At 47.5% G+C, this 23,241-nt stretch overlaps 1 protein-coding gene and 1 long non-coding RNA gene across 2 annotated transcripts in view; one reads left to right on the top strand and one right to left on the bottom strand.

Moving 5' to 3' along the window:
• The window catches only part of Prp8 (pre-mRNA processing factor 8), a 297,334-nt gene that overhangs the window by 211,969 nt on the left and 62,124 nt on the right, over positions 1-23,241 (bottom strand). The window contains exon 8 of the mRNA XM_050169409.2: positions 8,297-8,402. Coding sequence (XP_050025366.1) covers positions 8,297-8,402 — 106 coding nt within the window. The remainder of the gene's footprint in view (positions 1-8,296; positions 8,403-23,241) is intronic.
• The window catches only part of LOC129382156 (uncharacterized), a 72,057-nt gene continuing 50,384 nt past the window's right edge, over positions 1,569-23,241 (top strand). Inside the window, exon 1 of the long non-coding RNA XR_008610244.1 lies at positions 1,569-1,669. This is a non-coding gene — a long non-coding RNA (uncharacterized lncRNA). The remainder of the gene's footprint in view (positions 1,670-23,241) is intronic.

Genomic DNA, 23,241 nt, shown 5'->3' with positions numbered 1-23,241 from the left:
TTGAACGTCGGTGACATTAGTCCCGAAGAAAATTCCGGGATCCTTGGGCTGCACAACCATAACCGAAGGGGACAGCGACACAGCTGGCGACGGCGATGTTGGAGGCAGCTGCAACGTTAATCCCTCGTGCTCACAGTCATTCATGGTGGGGACGGCAATGCAACTTCCACTGCGGAGCTCCATTTCCAGAAGTGGTACCCAGCACCTCCCACCAACCCTCCCAGCCCAACATCGTAACAATATAAAAGGAGTTTCACAACACATGGCGCCAAAGATCACAACGAAGCATTAAAATTTGCAACTTGGCTAAAATTTCAAGATACTGACACGTGTACTTATCTTTATTGGGCGACCACGTTTCGCCGCCTAACAAATGTAATCGCACAGCGCAGGACGTGCCTGCATGTATTCGAAGTTTCTGGAAAGTTATCGATGCTTCTACCCGGCTGTCTGTTGTCACCGAACCTTGTGCTATCAGATTTCATTGCGTGACGCGAATGGTGTAGAACTTTGTGGAAGGCATGCGGGTCCTAACGATTAGTCTGGAACATTCGACGACTGCTGTATAAAAGCCGACGCGCTTGACCCCCTGATCAAATTTTCGACGATCGCCGACCGTGTTCGCCGCTATCGTTGTGCTATGAGTGTAGCCTGTTTTGTGGGCACAGGTTTGCCCAATAAAAGTTAGTTTTGTCGTTCACAGTATTGCTACTGTGTTATTCAACGTCACCACCACGTGACATCTGGTGGAGGTGCTTGTGCGTTCATGTACCGAACGCCCCCGCAAAGCCGCGATCCAAGCCCGAAGCCTGAGGACAAAACCGACATCGCCCAAGACCAGCGCGCTAACCGCAGACTGCAAGGACTTCCCCCAGAGCACAAACTTCTACCTGAGTCGACAAAGAAGATCGTGGTCAAAGCAACCGCAATGGCTGCCCCAGCGTCCCCCGTTATCCTACAACAACCTCGGGACCCACCGACCTTCCATAGAGAAGCGACTGAAGACCCAGAATCCTGGCTGGAGACCTACGAGCGAATCGCGACTTTTAACAACTGGGACTCCGACGACAAGCTGCGGCATGTATACTTTGCCTTAGAAGATGCCGCCAGAACGTGCTTTGAGAACCGCGAGTCGACCTTGACAACATGGGACCTCTTCCGTAGCGGCTTCCTGCGCACCTTTACGAGCGTCGTGCGCAAGGAAAGGGCCGAAGCCATGCTGGACGCCCGAGTGCAGCTACCCAACGAGAACGTTGCCATCTTCACGGAAGAAATGAACCGTCTCTTCCGCCACGCCGACTCGGATATGCCCGAAGAGAAGAAAGTCCGCCTTCTCATGCGAGGTGTGAAGGAAGAACTCTTTGGCGCAATGATACGAAGCCCACCAAAGACCGTAGAAGAGTTCCTTCGCGAGGCCACTAGCATCGAGAAGACACTCGAAATGCGGAACCGGCAATTCAACCGCCGTACAAGCTCTACCCACTACGCAGGAATTCAATCACTGGCCACGGACAATCTGCGCGAGACCATCAGGGCCATTGTGCGCGAAGAACTGCACAAGGTTGTGGGGATGCGCGACTCTCGCGCGTCCCCTGATGTTTTTCCCGCATAGCGCATCCCCTGATATGCTGTTTTCCCGCACGGCTCGCGTGGCCTGGCGCCCGCGGCGGTCGGGTGGTACAAGCGCGGTGCGAGAGATGGCGCGACCGTCGCGGCGGGGTTACTCGGGCGCCGAGGGACAAGGTACTGCCTTTTTCCCGGCGGGTCGGCGCGCGGCGGAGGACGTCTCCCGCGAGCGCGCGGCGACCGATGCATCTGCGAGACCGCCTCGCGTGGCCGCCTTGGAACGCGCCACGATTCGCGTGACTATACACGCGAACGACCAGGCGTTGGGATCCAGCATGGAGCGAACATATTCGCTCGCGAGGACGCGGTGAGTCGGACTTCTAGATTTGTCGCGCGCCTATCGGCATGTTTTGGGGATAGCAACTCGGCTAGCAGGCATTGATCTATGAAAGGTGCAATAAATGCCCTTGTGACTGTTTGCACTACTGTGTTGTCGTTCCTTTGTCCCAAGAGTACGGAGGAGAACCACTCGTATCCCCCACAAGGTCTTGCCTTCGTCGCAGCCTCAAGTGGCCTCGATCGCCGACATCGTGAAAGAAGAGGTGCACCGATCGCTTGGAGTTCCTGAGGTGCAACCAGAATCACCACAGCCCCAGCCGGAAGCGATGACCTACGCCGCCGTCGCACGCCGCCAAGGCACCCCTCCGCGACCGCGCCAGGGCCCTGTAACGCCGCAATTCCGTCGTCCACCGCCGCCGCCGCCAGCACGCTCACCCGTCGCCCAGCGCAGCTACACGAGGAAGACGGACATTTGGCGAGCCCCCGACCACCGCACGCTCTGCTACCACTGCGGCGAAGCCAACCATGTGTACCGCCGATGCCCATACCGCGACCTGGGATTGCGAGGGTTCGCCGTCGATGCACCACGCCCTTGGGAAGGTGAACGCCCTCGTGACATCGCCGACTACCTCGCCGCTACTCAGTGGAGCCCTCGATGGCCGTCCCGTTCGCCGTCACCAGGCCGAGAATCGCCTGTCGCCGCAGTGCCGACCATACACCGGCCCAGCCCGGGGCCGCTCTACGAGCCCATATCCGGAAAACTAAAAGCAGCAACCGATGGAGGTGCGGTTGCTGTTCGTCGAACTGGCGAAGATCCTCCGCCGCCAACGAAGACGACGAAGGGACCACCTCGACGACATAACGACCCGCCGCCGTCCCGACGAAGCCAGGAAGCCGACTACACCGACGAAAGACGACTTGACGACGCGACGTTCCAGCTTCAGTTCAACACGACGCAGCCGTGATCCGACGCCAAGACCTAACTGCAACGCCAGACAAAGAACCACCGACCTCGACGTGCTTCTCGACGGCCACGCTGTCACCGCCTTAGTCGACACAGGGGCTGATTACTCCGTCATGAGTGGACACATCGCCGCCCAGTTGAGGAAAGTTAAGACTACGTGGGAAGTCCCTCAAATTCACACCGCTGGAGGACACCTGATTACGCCGACTGGAATCTGCACGGCAAGAATAACCATTTATGACCGGACTTACCCTGCCACCTTCGTCATCCTCCAACAGTGTTCACGAGACGTCATTCTCGGTATGGACTTCCTGAACCAACACGGCGCAATCATCGACCTGAAGTCGAAGTCAATAACGCTGTCGGAAGATAAAGCGATACCGCCGGAGAGCCTTCGTAGTCACCACGCCTTGAGTGTGCTCGAAGATCAAGTAAGCATCCCGCCTGGCTCCAGCATTGTTATTTCGGTCGGCACCGAAATACCCGCTGACATAGAAGGTGTCATCAAAGGCGACCAACGTCTACTGCTAGACCGTGAAATTTGCGTCGCAAGAGGGATCGCTCGACTGCATGGAGGGAAAACTGAAGTGTTGCTGACATACTTCAGCCAGGAGTTCAAGCACATCAACAAGGGCATGACGATCGCGTACATCGAGGAAATTCTGGAAACCAGTAATGCGTTTGTCCTCTTGGACTCCGCCGCATCTACCCCGACGATCATGGTTCCCTAACCTGACTACGACATTAATCCAAGTCTCCCCGTGATTAAGCAACAGCAGCTCAGAAGTCTGCTCCGACGATACAAAGGCTGCTTTTCGACGTCATCGAGGATTCGACAAACACCAGTCGCCAAGCATCGCATAATCACCGAGGAGTACGCTCGACCACTCCGCCAGAGCCCTTACAGAGTTTCGCCGCGAGAACGCGAAGCTATAAGACAACAAGTCGACGAAATGCTGCACGACGACATCATCCAGCCATCGAAAAGCCCGTGGGCATCCTCTGTTGCCCTGGTGAAGAAAAAGGATTGAACCCTACGTTTCTGCGTCTATTATCGTCGTCTGAACAAGATCACGAAGAAGGACGTATACCCCCTCCCCCGAATAGACGACGCATTGGATCGGCTCTGCAACGCGAAATACTTCTCCTCGGTGGACCTCAAGTCTGGCTATTGGCAAATAGAAGTCGACGAAAGAGATCGCGAAAAGACCGCCTTCATCACCCCAGACGGCCTCTAAGAGTTCAAGGTTATGCCATTTGGACTGTGCTCGGCGCCAGCAACGTTCCAGCGCATGATGGACACGGTTTTAGCAGGATTGAAGTGGTAGACCTGTCTCGTTTACTTGGATGACGTCGTTGTATTCGCCAGAAATTTCGACGATCACCTTAGGCGGCTTGCCACAGTACTAGAGGCCATCAAGTCATCAGGGCTCACTCTGAAGCCAGAAAAGTGCCGCTTCGCTTACAATGAGCTTCTGTTCCTAGGCCACGTCATCAGCAAGTCTGGAGTCCGCCCTGACCCGCAGAAGACAGCTGCCATCGCAAAGTTCCCGCAGCCCACCGATAAGAAGGCAGTGCGTCTATTTCTTGGCATGTGTGCCTACTACAGGCGATTTGTCAAGGACTTTTCGCGCATCGCTGAGCCGCTGACACAGCTAACTAAACGTGACGTCGAGTTCAAGTGGGAAATGCCGCAGGCCGACGCATTTCAAGAACTAAAACGACGTATGCAGTCGCCGCCTGTACTTGCGCACTTCGACGAGCACGCCGATACCGAAATCCACACTGACGCCAGTAGCCTAGGCCTCGGTGCCGTCCTAGTCCAGAGAAAAGATGGACATGAACACGTGATAGCTTACGCTAGCCGGTCATTGTCAAAAGCGGAAGGCAATTATTCTACAACCGAAAAGGAATGCCTCGCCATCGTTTGGGCTACAGCGAAATTTCGCCCTTACCTATATGGCAGGCCATTCAAAGTGGTCAGTGACCATCACGCGTTGTGTTGGCTAGCTAACTTAAAGGACCCTTCAGGACGGCTGGCACGGTGGAGCCTCAGACTACAAGAATACATCACTGTAACATACAAGTCTGGACGAAAACACTCAGATGCTGATTGCCTATCACGCGCCCCCATTGACCCACCGCCGCAAGATGACGAGGATGACGACGCCTTCCTTGGAATAATAAGCGCGGAAGACTTCGCCGAACAGCAGCGAGGAGACCCGGAGCTAAAAGCCCTAGTCGAGTATTTGGAAGGGCACACCGACGTTGTCCCTAGGGCATTTAAGCGTGGATTGTCTTCGTTCACGCTACAAAACAACCTGCTCGTGAAAAGAACTTCTCACCAGTCCGCGCCAGCTACCTTCTTGTTGTACCGTCAGCGCTGCGTCCAGAAATATTGCACACCCTACACGACGATCCAACCGCTGGGCACCTCGGATTCTCCCGGACGCTGTCGAGAATACAGGAAAGGTATTACTGGCCGCGTCTGACCGCCGACGTCGCCCATTACGTCAAGACATGCCGAGAGTGTCAGAGACGCAAGACACCACCGACAAGGCCAGCAGGATTACTACAGCCGATCGAACCTCCTCGCCGACCATTCCAGCAGATTGGGATGGATTTGTTGGGGCCGTTTCCGACGTCAACATCCGGGAATAAGTGGGTCGTCGTGGCGACGGACTATCTCACCCGCTTTGCTGAAACTAAAGCTCTACCAAAAGGCAGCGCAGCCGAAGTGGCAAAATTTTTCGTCGAGAACATCCTGCTGCGACATGGTGCCCCAGAAGTCCTCATCACCGACAGAGGAACGGCTTTTACAGCAGAGCTCGTCCAAGCCATTCTGCAGTACAGCCAGACAAGCCACAGGAGGACAACTGCCTACCATCCGCAGTGTAGCCTGTTTTGTGGGCACAGGTTCGCCCAATAAAATTTAGTTTTGTCGTTCACAGTATTGCTACTGTGTTATTCAACGTCACCACCATGTGACAATACGCTCATTTTAGTTTTCAAGAATTTCCTCAGGGCTTATGTGCTGCACTGGCCTTCGAGATCTCCCCGGCTCAATCTCAGGCGTCATGCCTAGGCCATGCATTCCCCTGTTCCTCTTGCCACAGGGGCTGGCAGCTGAGCGTGGCATGCGAGATCGCATTAGCACGGCTGCAATCTCGGAGGCCACGAGCCGGCCGAGCCACATTGGAGCGGCGAAGTTCGTTGGCCTCTTCAATCACACAGCAGCCGGAGCACTGTGTTGTGTGCCACTTACGTGCTGCCCAACCACGGGCCAAATCGAAAGTGAACGCGAAAGACCATCACAATGGAACAGAAGGCAGCTAGCTAAAGGCTGGTGCATCACGTGCAAAGTCGTGCACGTGTTGTACAAGCTGGAAATTCTTCTATTGTATTATTCACATTTTAGTGCATGCGCAGCCGTGTAGCAGTTCTGCATGCCGCAAAGCTGTTTTCTTATTTCTGTGTTACAGATGTCCTCCCTATTAGGCATATATTATAGTAAATGGCAATAATGGATACAACAAAGTTGCAAGTGTATATACTACACATTCATAACAAATTTAACCAAATTGAAATTTCATTGCAGTTGGCCTTTAATGACGACATGTTCATGACTCTGTGCATTCATGCCTAGTTATAACATATACGGGAGTACAACATATCCAACACAGTGCTTTGCCATCTGGCCAACATTCTTGAGTGACTGAGCGCCCCCTCCCATTTTAGAAATGGATATTAGCCTTACGGGTTTCATTACAGTACGTATGACCTCCAATAGGGTCTCCTTCAATGCTGAACACAGCAAGAATGCATGTGACAACAGTCAGTTTTGTACAGCATTGAGCAGCTGTGCACAACTTTCAATCACACACCACCAAGGCTAAGGAGACGCCATCAACTTCTGAGGCACTGCTGCCCTTGGCATAGTTTAGAGCACTGTAGCTAATTTTTGTCAGCATATATATTTATTTATTCGCATTACCTTACAGGCCCATTGAGGGGCATTAAGGGAGGGAACAGTAATTACATGACAAAAATAGCAAAGTGCAACATAGTTATACAATATTAACACGCAACAAATTCAGGTTATCACGGAATGCTTCAAGATTGAGATGGATGCAATGTGATCCGGGAGACTGTTCCAATGTGCAATAGCTCTAGGTAGTGGTGATGAGTTAAATGCACATGGAACTAAGTGCGTTGTGAATTCGACGAGATGTGCGCACAGGAGCATGAAGCAGCAAACAGTGAGTTATTACTGTAAATGTACCTGTGAAACAGACATAAAAGAGCAACGATGCGGCGACCTTCTAATGACTGAAATGCAAGGTCTTGTTTTTGTTTTTTTCGGGTAATGCTCGAATGATAGTCATAGTTGCCAGATATGAATCTGGCTGCCCTATTTTGAACAGCTTCCAACATACGGATTAGATAAACTTGATATGGTGAACATGTGGATGAAGCGTATTCTAGTTGTGGGCGAAGATAAGTAAGATATGAGAGTTTTCGTGCATTAGAAGGCACGTTGCGCATGTTTCTATGCAAGTAGCTGACAGATTGAGGAGCTTTGGATGAGACAGTTGCTACATGCGTTGTCCAGGATAAGTCTGACGAAAGATAACTGCCAAGATATTTGTAAGATGGGGCAGTCGAAACTACAATATTATTAATCGAATACTAGTGAAACAATGAGTTAGTGCACTTTCGACTAAACGTGATTAACTTGCACTTGGAGGTATTAAGGGACATCTGCCAAGTTACGCACCATCTATGGCTTAGTTCAAGGTCATTTTGGAGAGTAAAATGATACATCGAAACGTTTAATATTGCGGTAGATGACACAGTCGTCAGCGAACAACCAACTGAGGATGAAAGGCTAGCGGGCAAGTCGTTGATGTATATTTAAAAGAGAAATGGACTGAGCACACTGCCTTTGGGGACACCGGACGTGACATCACAAAGGTTATACGAAATGTTGTTGCCCACTGTAAATCGCCGACACGAAGACAAGAAGCTATGAAGCCATGAGACTGTTAATGAATCAATACAAAGGGCAGACAATTTGGAAATCAAACGGCAATGAGGTACAGTATCGAACGCCATAGCGAACTCAAGAAAAAGGCAATCGGTTTGATCGTTAGAGTTAATGTTAAAGTGAAGGACAGTCGTGAAGTTAAATAACTGAGTGTCACATGCATAGCCTTTTCTGAAGCTATGCTGATTAGAGAAAAAAAAAGTTATTTGATTCAAGGTGACCGTAGATATGAGAAGCGATAACATGTTCAAGTAATCCCATTTGGCATTAGTCTGCAGACAGTAAATGGCTCCATAGAACAGAACTACAAGATGCAGCCAGCCTATAAACGTTTTTCTTAACAATGGCTCTTCACTACTGGACAAAAGAAAGTCAGCTACCTTTGTGCCCTGACGATGTGCAATAGGGTTGATCAAGGGGTCAAAGTAGAATGCTGGCAGGTCAGGGTCTTCCGTCTTGATGTACACTACATTGGGGGTGTGATACCTGGAATTATAGTTAACATAATGGCACATGATATAGCATGTTTCACATAAACCTTAACCTCTTACACTATGGCGTATCATATATGATACACACGAAACAACATTTAATACAAGAACAGAAAAAAAAAAATCCAAGACACTTGCCTGGAATCTACATCCTCTCTAGCAATGAAACGCATAGGAACAGTAGCACTGGAAATAACTGGTTATATATTATACATATATTGTTACGGAAGGATGAAAGAAGAGAGAGGAAGAAAAAGATCGGAGACACTGGTTGCTGTGTGTTGTTGGTGGTCAGCCGTCTTAACTACTCTGACTCATCCTGTATATATATTGTATATAGTCTTTCTATACTTGCAACATCCCCGTAACAATATATACATATATAAATAGCAGCAGCTAATCACACCATGTGCAAAAAAGTTCATAAATAATCAGATTATCTTCATGGTTTACGCTCTTGATATCGGCACAGAAAATATACTATGGTGTTAGCTGTTTATTGGTCTACTGTAATGTTTTGAATGACAAAGACATTATGGTGGCCCAATGAAGCAAGCATTTAATTGCTGTATTGATTCAGCATGCACTTATTAGCTGTTTTTTGGAAGAAAGTAAAGATCTGTTTCTTTGTGAAACAGCCCAATTGATGGCAAGATATGTTTATACAGGGCTATACTTTTTCTTAACACCATTACTGGTTAAAACTAGGCCAGAAAATGAAAATGCTGGCAGTGATTCCAATCACGATACTGTGGTGCCTGCCATGTTCCAAGGGCTAATAACAATAGGAGCAACCAATAATTTTGGCAGAAGAGCAATAATATTTTTTTTTTTCAGCTTGCGTCAAGCTCCTAAAGAGTAGGCAAAGGAAAAAACGACATGTTGAAGTAGGTCGCCGACATTGCCTCTGCCGCGTGATGTGCACGAGCCGAACATACAAAGAATAATAATATACTAACTAAACATACATACAAACGTGAAATGGTGACCGCCAACCAGAAACACTGCAACTATGCTGGACTGCTTAAATTTCTCGCAAAGGTTACTAGTGATAATAACCAAGTGGCGCATTTCTTTTTTTAACAGGTGGATGTTGGGCACCACAATGTAAGAATAAAAAAACTGAGGTGAATTTTTTTATTTACTGCATTAGGCCTGTAGGTTCAAGGTTTTCTGAAAAAAAAAAAAAAAAAGAGACAAGCCCATCATAACCGTGAACCCTACAATCACGGAGGCACCTTAGACGCCCCGATTGCAGCCTTTACTGCAGCTGCTGCGATGCGTCTGCACAGCGAGCCCTCGGTGCTGGCATCTGTCACCACAGTCCCTCCACGGTTAAAACAAGATTCAATTTCTTCAAGACGTCGAGCATAGTTTCTCATACTCATGAAGAAAAGACGCATAAGTTCGTCGTGCCAGCAGGCACATTTTCTGCATCTATGAGATACACCGTTCCATATGATGCACTGACGATTTTGGGGAAGAAATGCGTCGTATACACTGGAAAATATGGCAGTTAAAATTAGTAGTAGTTCGTATATAGAATCAAACCCGACCATACTGAACTCATTCACATCGAATTATTCTTTATATCAAACAATTTCTGAGCAACATAAAGTTACAACGATAATATATAGCAATAAGTATGGTTATATTGAACAAAAATAGCACCCACTACCAATATATCAAACTTCAAATAGCATGAAACTGCCCCAGAAGTCAGCTCTCCTAAACAGCGGTCAGGTGAGCTACTAACACCTCCTTACAAAATGTGCTTTAGCCAGGTTGCGCCTGTGCAGCTCTACAATGCTGCAGCCGGGCACCTTCCTGCAAAAAATTATTCTCCATGGCTCGGCTTTGTTCTCTAAACTAGTACAGTGCAAGATGGAATGGAAAAAAGAAACCGGGCTGACCAGCTATGGCTAGCTATAGCTGGTCACAGCTATATAGTAGCTACATATTTAGTAGCTATATCTTGTAGCTATATATTTCATGCAACTTGCCAATAAACCAGTTGAAAGTCGGCGCTTTGTTCTTTCATCGGGCCGGCTCGGCTTTTTTCTTCCTTTCTATGTTGCGCTATACAAGTTTTAGAATGCAATACCAACTCGCCCAATCCTCAACCCTAGCGGTGTTGTTGTTTTCCCATGTGTTGCCTTCATTCTTGCATGACGGCTAGCACAATGCGGCAGAATCTGCTATTCACTGTGTAGTTCGAATTTATTGAGTCGAGCGTGCGAAGAAAAGAAATCTGACGTCACCAAAGCATCCTGGGATCGCACAGTGATGAAAGAGGCATTTGGTCTTTTGGAGAAGAAAAATTTGGTGTTCGGAACAAAGGAACAATGCTTTGGAGGAGTAACTTACTGAACTGGTGCAAAGAGCAAGTCTGTATAGGTTAGTATTTTCTGAAACGTTGCATTCAATATGTATTATACTGGTATTACTGGTATAGTTATACCAATATGTTATACCAAGAACAGCACACGTTTTCTTCTGGCACATGGAGCGGCCACACGTGCCCAATTTCGGAGATGCTCTGCAGTGAGTGCAGAGGCGAGCCAACATGCCTGATAGCTGCATGTGCACTGCTTTCTCACACACCTAGTTCACATCGCTGTTGCAGATGCCGAACTTTGCTGCAACATCTCCTTTCTTTCTGCTGCTTGAAGCCTCGCTGATGATTCGTGCCTTCACCTCCAAGGAAAGAAATTTCCGCTTTGTCGCCATGATGACCGCGCGCAAAAGCACAAATGAAATTCGGCATCGCCGCATTGCGCCAGTGATCGCGTGACCTAGGATGGATACGGATTGGCTGTGGCTCCCGTTTGGCAAAGTGGGCCTGCGCCTTGTCACAAGGCGGCTAGCCCCATCGTCATCACCACCAAACAATGGCGCCCCTCCATGAGTTTGTTTATCGGCGACGGTGCAGTGGGCGCACATTTTCGGTGAACCTAAGAGGCGTAGATGTACGAAAAATTGCAGACGATTGGGGTTATGTTTATTGTATCGCAAAACAAATTTTAAAGGCCAGCTCAACCGAGCGAAAATTTCGTTGAAGCGAAAACAAGCCCGAAAAATTTTTCGTTGTGGCAAGAACTTTTTTGCATTGACTTCTATGTCTAGCTGACGGGGAATTGGAAATATTTCTTGGAAGCGAAAATTTCGTTGAAGCGGTGTTCGTTGTAGCGGTGTTCGAGTGTATATCAAATTACACAATATATTTAATGAATTCTTGTACATATAAATACAGTGAATTCTTTAAATACAGTGAATGGGTAAGAGACAATATACAGACAATGGTCCCAAAGTCAAAGACTGCAACGGGAGCCTTGGTTAATAATAACACTGGAGAGATGTATGAAAGATGAGCAAGCTAGGTAAAATAAACACAATCGCGTAAAATACAAGATAAAAAGATTAAATGTAAAACAACTGTCACTATACAAGCCTACAGTGCATAAATATACTGTCAATACATACAAATGGCAAATGTAGTGTAATGAGCAATGTGAACTTAGTTATACATGTAAACAAAGCTTAAGGGCATGACTAAATGCATGAAAGGGTAAAGATTTAATGGTGTTAGGCAAACCCTTCCAGTTTTATAGCAGCGCATGACATCATTTTTCCATAGTTAAAATGAACCATAGACAGTAAAATTTGGAGTTACACACGAACCTGGTATTATTATTAATGACATACGTGGAATCAATGAAATCGTATGAAAGCTGTTTACTAAGCACATTATTAAACATAATTGTTAGATGATAGTTAAACAAGCTCATTATAACAAGGATGTTAATTTCACAAAGTAGTAGAGTAGCACTCGTGAAAAGACGCTGCTAGTGATACTAGTCTGTATATGTTTACCTAGGTCAATCAATCACAGGGAACCCTGATCATGACAAGGAAATTCAAAAAATAATAAAAATGGGTTGGATCGCATACGGCAGACATTGTCAGCTCCTGACTGGAAGCTTATCAATATCATTAAAAAGGAAGGTGTACAATCAGTGCATTTTACCGCTACTGACATATGGGGCAGAGACTTGGAGACTAACAAAGAAGCTTGAGATCAAGTTAGGGACCGCACAAAAAGCGATGGAACGAAGAGTGCTAGGCATAATGTTGAAAGACAGAAAGAGCGGTTTGGATGAGAGAGCAAACAGGTATAGCCGATATTCTAATTGACATTGAGAGAAAAAATACCCCGTGAATTGCCCATGGTGCTCTGAGAAGCCAACGCTTTCACACACCGCCCGGACTGTCTCCTATAGACCAAGCGAGTGTGGAACGATGGGAAGGGCTGCTGGCCAGCAACAGCCTTGACTATCAACTCAGTCTGATTGACAGGGCACGCAGAGACGCAAAAGCCTGTGGCGCCCTGGACTGAGAGCAGCCACCTCCGCCTGAATGGCACCAATGAACCAAGTGGGCTTGATACTACAAACACCATTTATTACTTCAAATAAATGTTTCTCTCTATCTCTCCTGCAGTGTACATAAAATAGGCTGATGATGATTGCCTGGTTTTGTAGTGATGGTGCATATTGCTTGGTTTTGCAAGTGCTGAATAGACATGAGATATGACAGTAATATGCATTTCCCCAGGAAACAATGCCGTAATTAATGTCAGTGTGAATGAAAGCAAATTATAATGCTCATAACACGTCTTTGGAGAAATGTGCTCTTGATTTGAATACTAATGCTCTAATACCGAAGATACACTTGTGCTTAATGAAGGCAATGTGTTGAGAAAATTTTAGGTTAGAATCGAATTTGATGCCCGAAAATGATACACAGTCAGAGACTGGAATGTGGTGACCATTTCAGGCATGCCAGGCAGTATTCTTTAGCTTGATCGGAAAATCGTGAATTTAGTTTTAGTAGAACTGATAATTAAATCACTGGAAGAGCACCATGCAGCAATCTATGCAAGCACATTGTACAAGTTTGACTGCACTATTGAAATCGTGGCAAGGTTGCAACATTTCCAACTGTCTAATTTTCTTATTGGATCCTTCAATTAACAACTAGCAGATGATGCATGCACATGATGGTTAGTGGATAAGACAAATCAAAGTGTGTCGCCTACAAGATTTCTAAGCTTACAGCAAGCACTGCATAATCTCGGAGGTCATGCCAATGAGCCACACGTCTTGGGTCATGTCCGACAAGTGGTAACAGCGGCCAACTTTTTTTTTCTCTCCACTTTCTTTGTTCAAACCATCTATAATTGCAAATTTTTTGCGACGCGACCATTCATATTTCAAACAAAATTTTGCAGAGGATGCTTTATATCTACACCATCTCAAACTAGGCTCTTATGTGGCCCAAAATTTTGTTGCAGTTCGCCTTTCGAGCTTCTTGTGGCAGAAAAGTTGCAGGACAGCCATCTAGAAACTAGTTTATAACCAACATTTCTGATAAGGTCTCGTGAGTGGCCATTCAAGCCATCCATAACAGGAGAGCCTGTCAGACAGTAGCATGCTGGAAATGTGCGAAAACTAAGGAAAGACTGCTTAGTGCTATGAATCAAGATTAAAAAATTCAGCTCAGTGCAATCGATACCAAATGTAGCAGCATGAAAGCAGCACCTTTAATATGAGCAAGACTAAGACGAACCAACTCCTTTTTCACGATGAGTGTGCGTGCCTTGAGCATCTTGCAGGTTGTCTCTCCATCAACAAGCCAATATGCGACAAACCATGTTACTTTTTCCCAGGTGAAGCGACTCCTGCCTCATGACTGAAGCTGGCAGGTGCACTTCAGGGGAGTGAGACCACAAGCAGCTCCTAGTGCCTAATGCCTGTGGGCGCACTGTTGGTATAGTCTCAACCCCTTATAACAATATCCAAGTGCTAAGAAAATTTCATTCTATAACCGAGAATTGTTATAACTGGGTTGTGTAAAAAAGCTAATGGGGACCATTTTAATTGGACAGAATTAAGTATAGTCAAACCTACTTATAAAATTATCTGGTTTTAACAATACTCGCATGCAACAATGAGCAGCCCAGCACCGTAAACTTTTGTGTTTGTTCTATCGTAAAATAAACTTGCTCAATATAATGTTCCCATGCATCATTATTTGTTATGTAATGTGCAGGTGCTGTCAGACCACAAATGACGAAGAAAGTACAGGAGGGGCAGGTAGGTGAAGTGTCCTTGGGCATCACTGATGCGCGGTTTACTACCAGCCACTAATATAATATACGGTATTTGCCCTGGACCTTCTGTCTCCACAGTTATAACAATTGAGTCTGGCTACTGTGTGCGTGCATGGAAAACAAGAACCTGAGCCACTGCACCCATCTGTATTCGGTGCGCCATCGCGCACTCGGATTGTGCATCCCGCAAGCCAGCTGTACGCCTTTCACTAACTAGTTTTTCGAAACCATGGAAGGGAGACACGCGAGGCTGGCGATACGACAAAGGTGTACCATAGCTGATGTCTTTTTCTTTTTTGGAAGATATTGCTTCTTTTTGCTTTCTCCCTTTGCTCGCACATACCCGTTACCCATATTTTAGTGGAAGCTTTAGGTCAGTGCAAACGCCAATACAACTACATGTAAAATGCAGAAATGCTTTTACGAGAAAACCTATGGACTGATTTGAATTATATTTGTTGCATTTAAGAGAGAACGTTATATTCTACTCGCTGCCGGAAGTGCAATTTTGATTTAGGCCCTGGATTTCTGTTTACAAAATTTGCCAGATATTGGTAAGGTTTAAAAAATAGCAGCCGAAGGTTTACAACTTCGTAACTGCGCGTCAAAAACAGACACCAGTTATGTAGATTGCATCCGTTCAAGCATCTAAGACAGACAAATTTGATACATATATATTTATACTATCTTATTTGAAGTTATGTTTATGAGGGTTTTACAAAAGTTCTGATTGCATATTAATGGTGAATTGGAGAGCCACATATCATACGTGAATTTAGCCTGCTTTATATTACTATTGCACGCAGTTTACAGAATTGTGATATCATTTTTCAATGCCGTGGTAGAATTGCAAACTTGACAGTTTCATTTACTGAAAATTTGCAATTTTTGCAATTCTTATACAGTGAGACCTCGTTAAACCATAGTTGGCCGGAGCTCGGAAAAAGTATACTGCTTAACCCCAATAGCATGAGATTACCCACTTACCTGTCAAAAACGCAACTCGGAGAGCGAGCAATGGAAGAGCAAAAACATGCAGCATTTATTCACTTCGCACGACGAAAGTGATATTTACGTGTGATGCTGCAGCGGCCTAGCAGCAACGACAGAGGCCTCAAATTTAATGAAGCTGCAAGCCAGCTTTTCAGCCAGCCCCCTCTTTTCGGCAAAGACTCGCATGGCAGATTCCTCGTTGGTGTTGCATATTCTCTGTGCACGGGCACAGTAGTACTGCAGAAGTCACAGGGCGCCTTTTTCATTGTGGATTGCTGTTCTTGCTTTGACGATTGCATTCATGAGGCTGACGTAACATGCAGCTTCTGCCTTTGTCGGGCCTGAAATGCCCGTGCTATCGCTTTTGGTGTGGTTGTCATCACTGTCATTAGCTGACACTTTGGCAACAACAGAGGCAACGACGGCGAAAAGTCGAACCGCGTAGCCGACATCTTTTTGCGGTCGCAGCAGTGCTGCCGAGCAACTTTAGATGTAAGCGTAGATCCTTGTGATCTACTGGCTAACTTCTTTACATGCCAAATGCCCCACACCACAGTCAACGGTAGATCCCTGTCGCGTGCTAGCGCGGATACAGGTTCCGTAGTTCCCGCCCATAGCACAAGAAGGCAGGCGTAAGGTCAGTAACTAAACTTTCAGATGTGTGCATTGTCAACGCCACTTCAGGCAGCCTTATGTCCCAGTCCCTGTGGGAAGTGCAGTAGCCCACCAGGCATTGTTTAACCGTTGCATTATGGCGTTCCACAGTCTGTCCTGCTGGTCTGTATGGGACTGTGTGGCTCTCCTTGATTCCCCAGTGCTGGAGAATGCCTTTCCCCACTTTGCTATGAATGGTTTCCCATAGTTGCTAGACATGAAGCTAGGCACACCATGCCGGCAAAAAACATCGATCATTTTATTATCAATTTGGAGGTAGGCGTCACGTAACGGGAAAAGCTTCACAAACTCCGTGAACTTGTCCAGCACCACCAGGATGTACATGTGGCACCGAGGGGTTGTGGGCAGTGGCCCAACAAGGTCCACACTTAGCTGCTGCAATTGGTGGGTGGCCCATGAACTGTCCATCAGTCCTTTTGGTTTTTGCCAATGAGGTTTGAAAAGCCTGGCACTGCAGGCAGCTGCGGATGCAACGGGAGATATCGAAGTGGATACCGAGCCATGTACACCGGCTCTTCACATGTTTCGTAGTTTTCAAAAAGCCTAAATGCCCACTTAGGAGGTGGTCATGCTCCATTTTCAGTGCCACGTCTCGTAAGTGTTGGGGAAGCCAGGCAACCTTACGTTCACTGACTGTGTACATAAGGATACCATTTTTCGAGATTTCGCTGTCATCAGATAGGTCCTGTATCCTCTTGGACTCTTCAGCATCACCAGGTAGCAGGCCACAATTTAAGTATTGCAGCAGCTGCAGCAGCAGTGGACCATTGCGTTGTTCCAACTGGAACTTTGCAATGCAGTGGGGACACATTAGCCACGTCAACAGGGGCTGCTAGTTCAAAACGAATGGTTCGTTGTGGCTCTTGCACTTCGATTGGAAACAAGTCCTCTGCCAAACAAGGCTGAGCAGATTTGGCAGCAGGGATGGGGCACCTGCTTAGTGCATCCGCTGGGATGTTGAGTCGTCCTTTACAATGCCTTATGGCACACTTGAACCCTTGCAATCTCAACACCCAACGTCACACTTCGCACGATGTCCGCTCAGTTGTAAACATTCAAGCCAATGATGTATGGTCAAAATGCACCTCAAATGATGTGAATTCTACATACGGTCGGAACCTATTGACAGCCCACACCACAGCGAGACATTCCCATTCTTTGACAGTACAGTTCTCTTCAGAAGCGCTGAGGGGCCTGCTTATAAATGACACAGGCCTGAGTTCACCTTTGACTTCCTGCAATAACACTGCCGAAATGCCACGGCCACTGGCATCTGTTTCAATCACAAAGGGCCTGCTCAGGTCAGGCAATACCACAGCCATCTCTCCTGCCAGCGTTAACCTCAGTCTCGAATGCTGTCTGTTGCTTGGCAACCCAAACCCAATGGGCTCCTTTCTTGAGGAGAGCTGTCAGGGGTCTGGCCTTGTCAGAAAACCAGGGGATAGATTTTCTGTAGTATCCCACAAGGCCCAAAAACATTTGGAGCTACTTGACTGTTTTAGAGCATGGGAACTCTTCAACCGCTCGCACCTTGTCCGAGTCAGGTTGACATTTGCCTGGAGAGATTACATGTCCAAGGAACTTTAATGCCTGGTCACAGCATGTAACTTTGCTGGGGTTGATTGTTGGACCTGCAGAGCCAATTCTTCGCAATACCTCATCGATATGTTGTAGGTGGTCCTCAAAAGTTTCTGAATAAATGAGCACATCATCAAGAAGTGCCATGCAGTAGTTGTTTTATGCCTTCTAACACTTTGTCCATGAGAGACTGAAATGTTGCCGGCCCTCCTGCTACCCCAAATAGCATTCGCTTAAATTGAAACACTCCTCTATGGCAAAGGAATGTAGTCTTCGGTACATCTTCGGGAGAAAACTACACTTGAAAGAAGCACTCAGCAAGGTCAATGCTCGTGAACAACCTTGCGCGGCCGAGCTGAGCCAGTACCCAGTCTGTGCGGGGCATGGGACATACTGGCGCTGTTGTGATTGCATTTAAAGGAACACTAAAGGGAAAAATGATTTCTTCTGCATCAGTAAATTACTGTTGTACAACAACAAAAACACCACTCTTACAATGACAAGACGTTTGGTAAGCCAGGAAAAGCGCAAGAACGAAATACGGGTGATGACGCCTACTTATGTTGAATTCCAATGGCGAAGTCGGAGCAGCCGACGGACTCCGCGAGCGAGCACTCGACTCTGGCGTAGAGCAATGCCTCCGAATCCGCGAGTGGAACACAACCTGCGCCGCCAGAGCAAGGCGGAAGCGTAACTTCTATCGCCAAGTTACCCAGGATACCTTGCATGTTGTCATTTCCTTCCGTTGTTTGCTCCCAGCACTGCCGCACCGATCACTTCTTTTTTTTTATTTATTTAAGTGCAGTATGGATATCTCGCGAAGCGTGCAGCAGCTTTTGCTTCCTCGCAAGTCGTGACCGGTGGCACTTCCCAGCAGACAAACGTGGTAAAGGATATACGTCACGCATAGTTCCGGTCCACTCCGCCGATTTTGGCAGAGTATCTTTTTCTGCTCCATGGAATGACCCACTCTGAATCCCCTCAGACTCTCTCATTGGAACACCTTACTCCCGCCCTCACTCTGTCATTGGAACAAACTTGCTCCGAAACGAGCAGAAAAACTTGCTCCGACTCCGCCATCGGAATTCAACATTAAAATCCCGCATCCCGCACCTGGGGGCTGTGAGGTCTTGTATTTTGATGGCATCTTCTAAGGCCTACTAATTATATATAGCAGTACAAATTGACTACATTGTGTTCTAAAGGAACCAAATATTAAACATGGCAAGTTTCGGGAACCTTTATTCAGCCAACGCGGCCCAAATGCGAAAACATACTTTGGAATCCCTGACGTCACGCTGACGTACTGGCGCTTGGGTTTTCGCGCAAAATTCAAATACTGATACTTGGGCTTTCATTTTCTCATCTAATAAAGTATTTTTTTTAAATGACTGCCTGCAGGGTTCTCAAACAATGCTTCATTAGTCTAAACTGATTTATTGTTTCACTTTAGTGCTTCTTTAAGGGTCTATAGTCGACCTCAAGGTGATATCCTCCAGTTTTCTTCTTTAGTAATACAAGGGCTCTGGCCCAGGAACTGGAGCGGGGCTCAATGAGGTCTTCGTCCAGCAAATCTTGGATACACCCATCAGGAATTTCTCTTTTGGCTGTAAACCGGGCGCAGCTTGCATCTAACTGGTGGGTGGCTGCCTGTGTCTATTTTGTGAACCACCAGGGTCGTGCAACCTGGCAGAGTGGTAAAAATATGGTTATGGTCTGCAAGGATGTTATTAAGTTTCTGCTTCTGCGCCTCCCATAGGTTCTCTAGACTACACACGCCACTCTCGGCGGTATTGTTGCATAAATCCCGCACATCTGCAAAAAGTGCCTGTAGAGAGCTGGCCACATTCACACAGCTCTTGACCTTGCTTATCGCAATGCAAGGCTGTCTTACAGATTGACAGGGGTTGGTGTCCGGCATCCGACACACATGGCCACTTCGGTGCCCTTTTAAATTGAAAGCTTTACTATGCCAGCCAGCAAGCCATTTCGGCTCATCACGCCGTATGCCATATGCCGGCAGCCGTTCGCCATATGCTGTGGCTGACGAACGACCTTGAGCCGTCGTTGTCTAGCAACGCCGCAGCCACGCTCCAACAGATGGCACCAGCATCGACGCCGCTCACTCCACCAGATGTGCTCCACTGGGGTAGAGGGAGGGGAGGTGTTGCCTTGCGGAGGGGGGGGGGTATATATCGTATTTACTCGCATAATGGTTGCACTTTGTCAAAAAAATTGATGCAAATTCAGGGGTGCGGGTTACGTGGGTTAAATTTCCCACGAAAAGAAAAAAAAGTTTTTTTTTCACTCCACATTTGCTGCGGGATGACAACAGGTTAACAAATAGGCGGCTGCCGTTGTTATGTAGTGTGGGACACCAAAACAAAAATGGCGCCCGGCGGAGCAAGCCGAACGTGATCTCTTTTTTTTTCTCATTAGTACATTACGTGCACTGAAACAGTTTCTTCCATATCAGTAATGAATAATATCGTTAATATCGGCAAGCTTGCGGCAATAATGTAGCCATGTCCACTTTGAGGGGACAGAAACAGATGGGCACGCTTAGCTGCCAGTGACATAGAAACATATGGCGGGCATGCTGCAGAAACTGTGGCATTTGTCTGCACTACTATCTTAATACAGCACGTTTCCGCTAAAAGTGGGCGAATATCTTAGCTGTGTTACAAGCGTCAGCATATGAATAGGGTACACTTCTAACGTATCAGTGTAAACGTGGTTACTATCATTGCCGCTCGCGATTTGTTGTGTGCCCATGAGTGCAGACGAGAAGAATCTAAAGGCGCCTTTTTTGTTGTTGTTGACCACAACCATTATAAAGCCTACACATAATAAAGGAAAGTTTGGTTGTAGCTTTCTTTTTGTCATGGAAGTGCGGAAAGTGATGGAAGGAATGAAATGCGGCATCTGCTTAAGAATGTTTGGTGCGTGCAGACCGCCTGGTTTGTCTTGAAGAGTCGTTCACGTAGCATTCGACAGATGGTAAGCGCGATCATTATTAGCTAGACTTGGCGCACGACATATCGCTGCGGCAAGTTCGGGGTGCAATCGTTACACGGGAAACTTAAAAAATTCGATTTTGATTACGAAATTCAGGGGTGCGATCATTACACGAGTGCAATCATTATGCAAGTAAATATGGTATATGTGCTTCACCTCTGTGCATTTAGTCGTTATGGAGAGTGCGAAAGAGATGCAACAAGGACAGAACAAAGCGAGGAAGTGACAACGCACTCAAGAGACACCAGAAGAAGGCACAGTACGACTCGAGAAGCGTCGTAACGAAGATGCGGCTAGAAGAAGTCGTGCCACGTCCCGGCGTCACTGGAAGAGATCGCGTTTGCAGCTCTTGCTTTTGCAATTCAACTAGGGTTAACCAGAGCTAAACCACAGGCAATTTTTTTTAATTTGACGAGCGCATATGGGTCAGAGTGCAGCGACTATTCACCAAGGCCCATGTGGAGTGAAATATCTGCCATCTGAAGAAAATCCCCCCCCCCACCACCCCCAAGCACCACACTGTGGCACAGCTCTGGCAAAAGAAGAAAATGCTGCTTCCTGGACCCACCTTGCCAACGAATATGCCAGCGAACCGATTGTGCAGTTTGTGACCAGCCCTGAGCAAGCCTCAGGGTTCGTGCTTCTTCCCTGAAGGTGGCTCCAGTGCACTAGGCCACTGCGATGGCACGGCGACCTATTAAGCTCACGCTTGCCCCAGTGTCCATGGGTGCATACAGGACACTTATCAATCAAAAGTTCAAGCAGTGGTTCGTTATTTCCGGCTGCTGCGGGCACTTGCAAGGATGTCGCGTAGCCATCGACCGGAGAAGCAGCTACACTCATCCATTTCCCAGGCAATCTGCTTGTAGGTGTTCCAGGAAATAGTAGTGAAAACAGCGGTTCTCCATCGTGAAGCGTCGTTGACCGCAGACACTCGGAAGCCAAAACTGCCGCAGGTTGAAGCTGCCACTCGTTCCTGGGCTGGGAGGGTTTGGTTGGGCATTGCAGTGGTGTGCAGAGATGAATAGACAAAGGCCAAATCAGTTGCTGGTTGTGCAATACGCGGTGGTGGTGGTTGTGTGTAGTGAAGGCGATGCAAAGTGCGTTCCACGATAGGCCCGGCCGCTTACGCCATTTCTTGCAGGTTTGCAAAGCTCATGCTGTCTGTTAGGTCTCGGAATGTCGGATGCATTTGTCTCCGCAAGCGTTCCACTTTTTCTGCATTGAAACAGGTTCCACTAAACGGTCGTAGTATTTGGCGATGACGTGAATGAACCGCTTGAGGTTTTCTGCCAGGTCTGAGTGTGCTAACCTAGCTCTGCTTTTAGTTTAAACTTGTAGAAAACGGTGGCAAACTCTACCCTAAATTCAGACGTGAAGGACTGCCAATCAGGGTGCGCACCTGAGAAGCGCCACCATTGTTTGGCTGAATCCTCTAACGCTGCTGGAAGCAACTGCAAGCGGTGGTCAGGGGGGATCCCTGCAATATCGCAGTACTGCGAGTACTTTTCCAGAAAGTCTTGCGGCGAGTGTAGGTCCTAGTAGCCATTGAATTTCAGCAGCGGGACGAGCACACCTTTGATGTTGAGCGCTGGTCCCATGCCAGTTGTCTCATCGGGCCTAGCCATGCCGGTTGTCTTGTCAGGCCTAACCACGTCGTTGAGCCGCATGGTGCGCAGAATTTGAGCTATATCAGCAGCGAGTCTCTCCCTTTCCGTTGTGGTCCCGGAGGTAGAAGCAAACAGTCCTTCGACGATCGAAGAAGGCAGGAGAGGCTGCGCAACTGGCTGGGTGGCACTAGACGATTCTTGGTCCTCCATGTTAGGTCCGGTTGGACGAGCCCCCACTTGTCAAGTACGTTCTTTATTTCGGGAAATCCTCTGCACACGCACACACAAACAGTCTGCGTGTTCCGTTCCGCCACACTGCACGCGGCTTGCTCCGCGGATTATTTCACTTACTCAGTTCGTTGTCCCCATGCTCTCTCTCCCAACCACACACCGTTGCCTACCGTGTGATGCCTGCTACTCTACACAGTTGCCTACCGTCTCGTGCCTGCGACTCTACGTCATCTGTCGTCAGCCCGGAGCCCTCGCAAGAATGAGCCAATGTTGATCCTGTTCAGCGAAGGCTGGGTTAGGCTTGGCAATGTCAAATTCGTGCACCCGCTACTAGTGGAGCTGAACTTAAAGACAAGCAGTTAGGGCGAAGGAAACTGCTCTTATAAAGTCAAATGTCGATATATCAAACACGAATATATCGAATTATTGCGTATATTGAACAGTTTCTGTCTCACCTGGAAAATTGCATGTATTTTTTATTTCGAACGAGGTAGGACGTAAAATGGATATATCGAACTCTGCCACCCAGACCATGTGCGCTCTGTTGACAGGGGGCG

Source organism: Dermacentor andersoni, chromosome 3, assembly GCF_023375885.2.
Source record: "Dermacentor andersoni chromosome 3, qqDerAnde1_hic_scaffold, whole genome shotgun sequence".
In the NCBI taxonomy this organism is placed as follows: domain Eukaryota; kingdom Metazoa; phylum Arthropoda; class Arachnida; order Ixodida; family Ixodidae; genus Dermacentor; species Dermacentor andersoni.
Note: the sequence above shows the minus strand (reverse complement) of the source record. Positions and strands in the feature narration are given on the sequence as shown.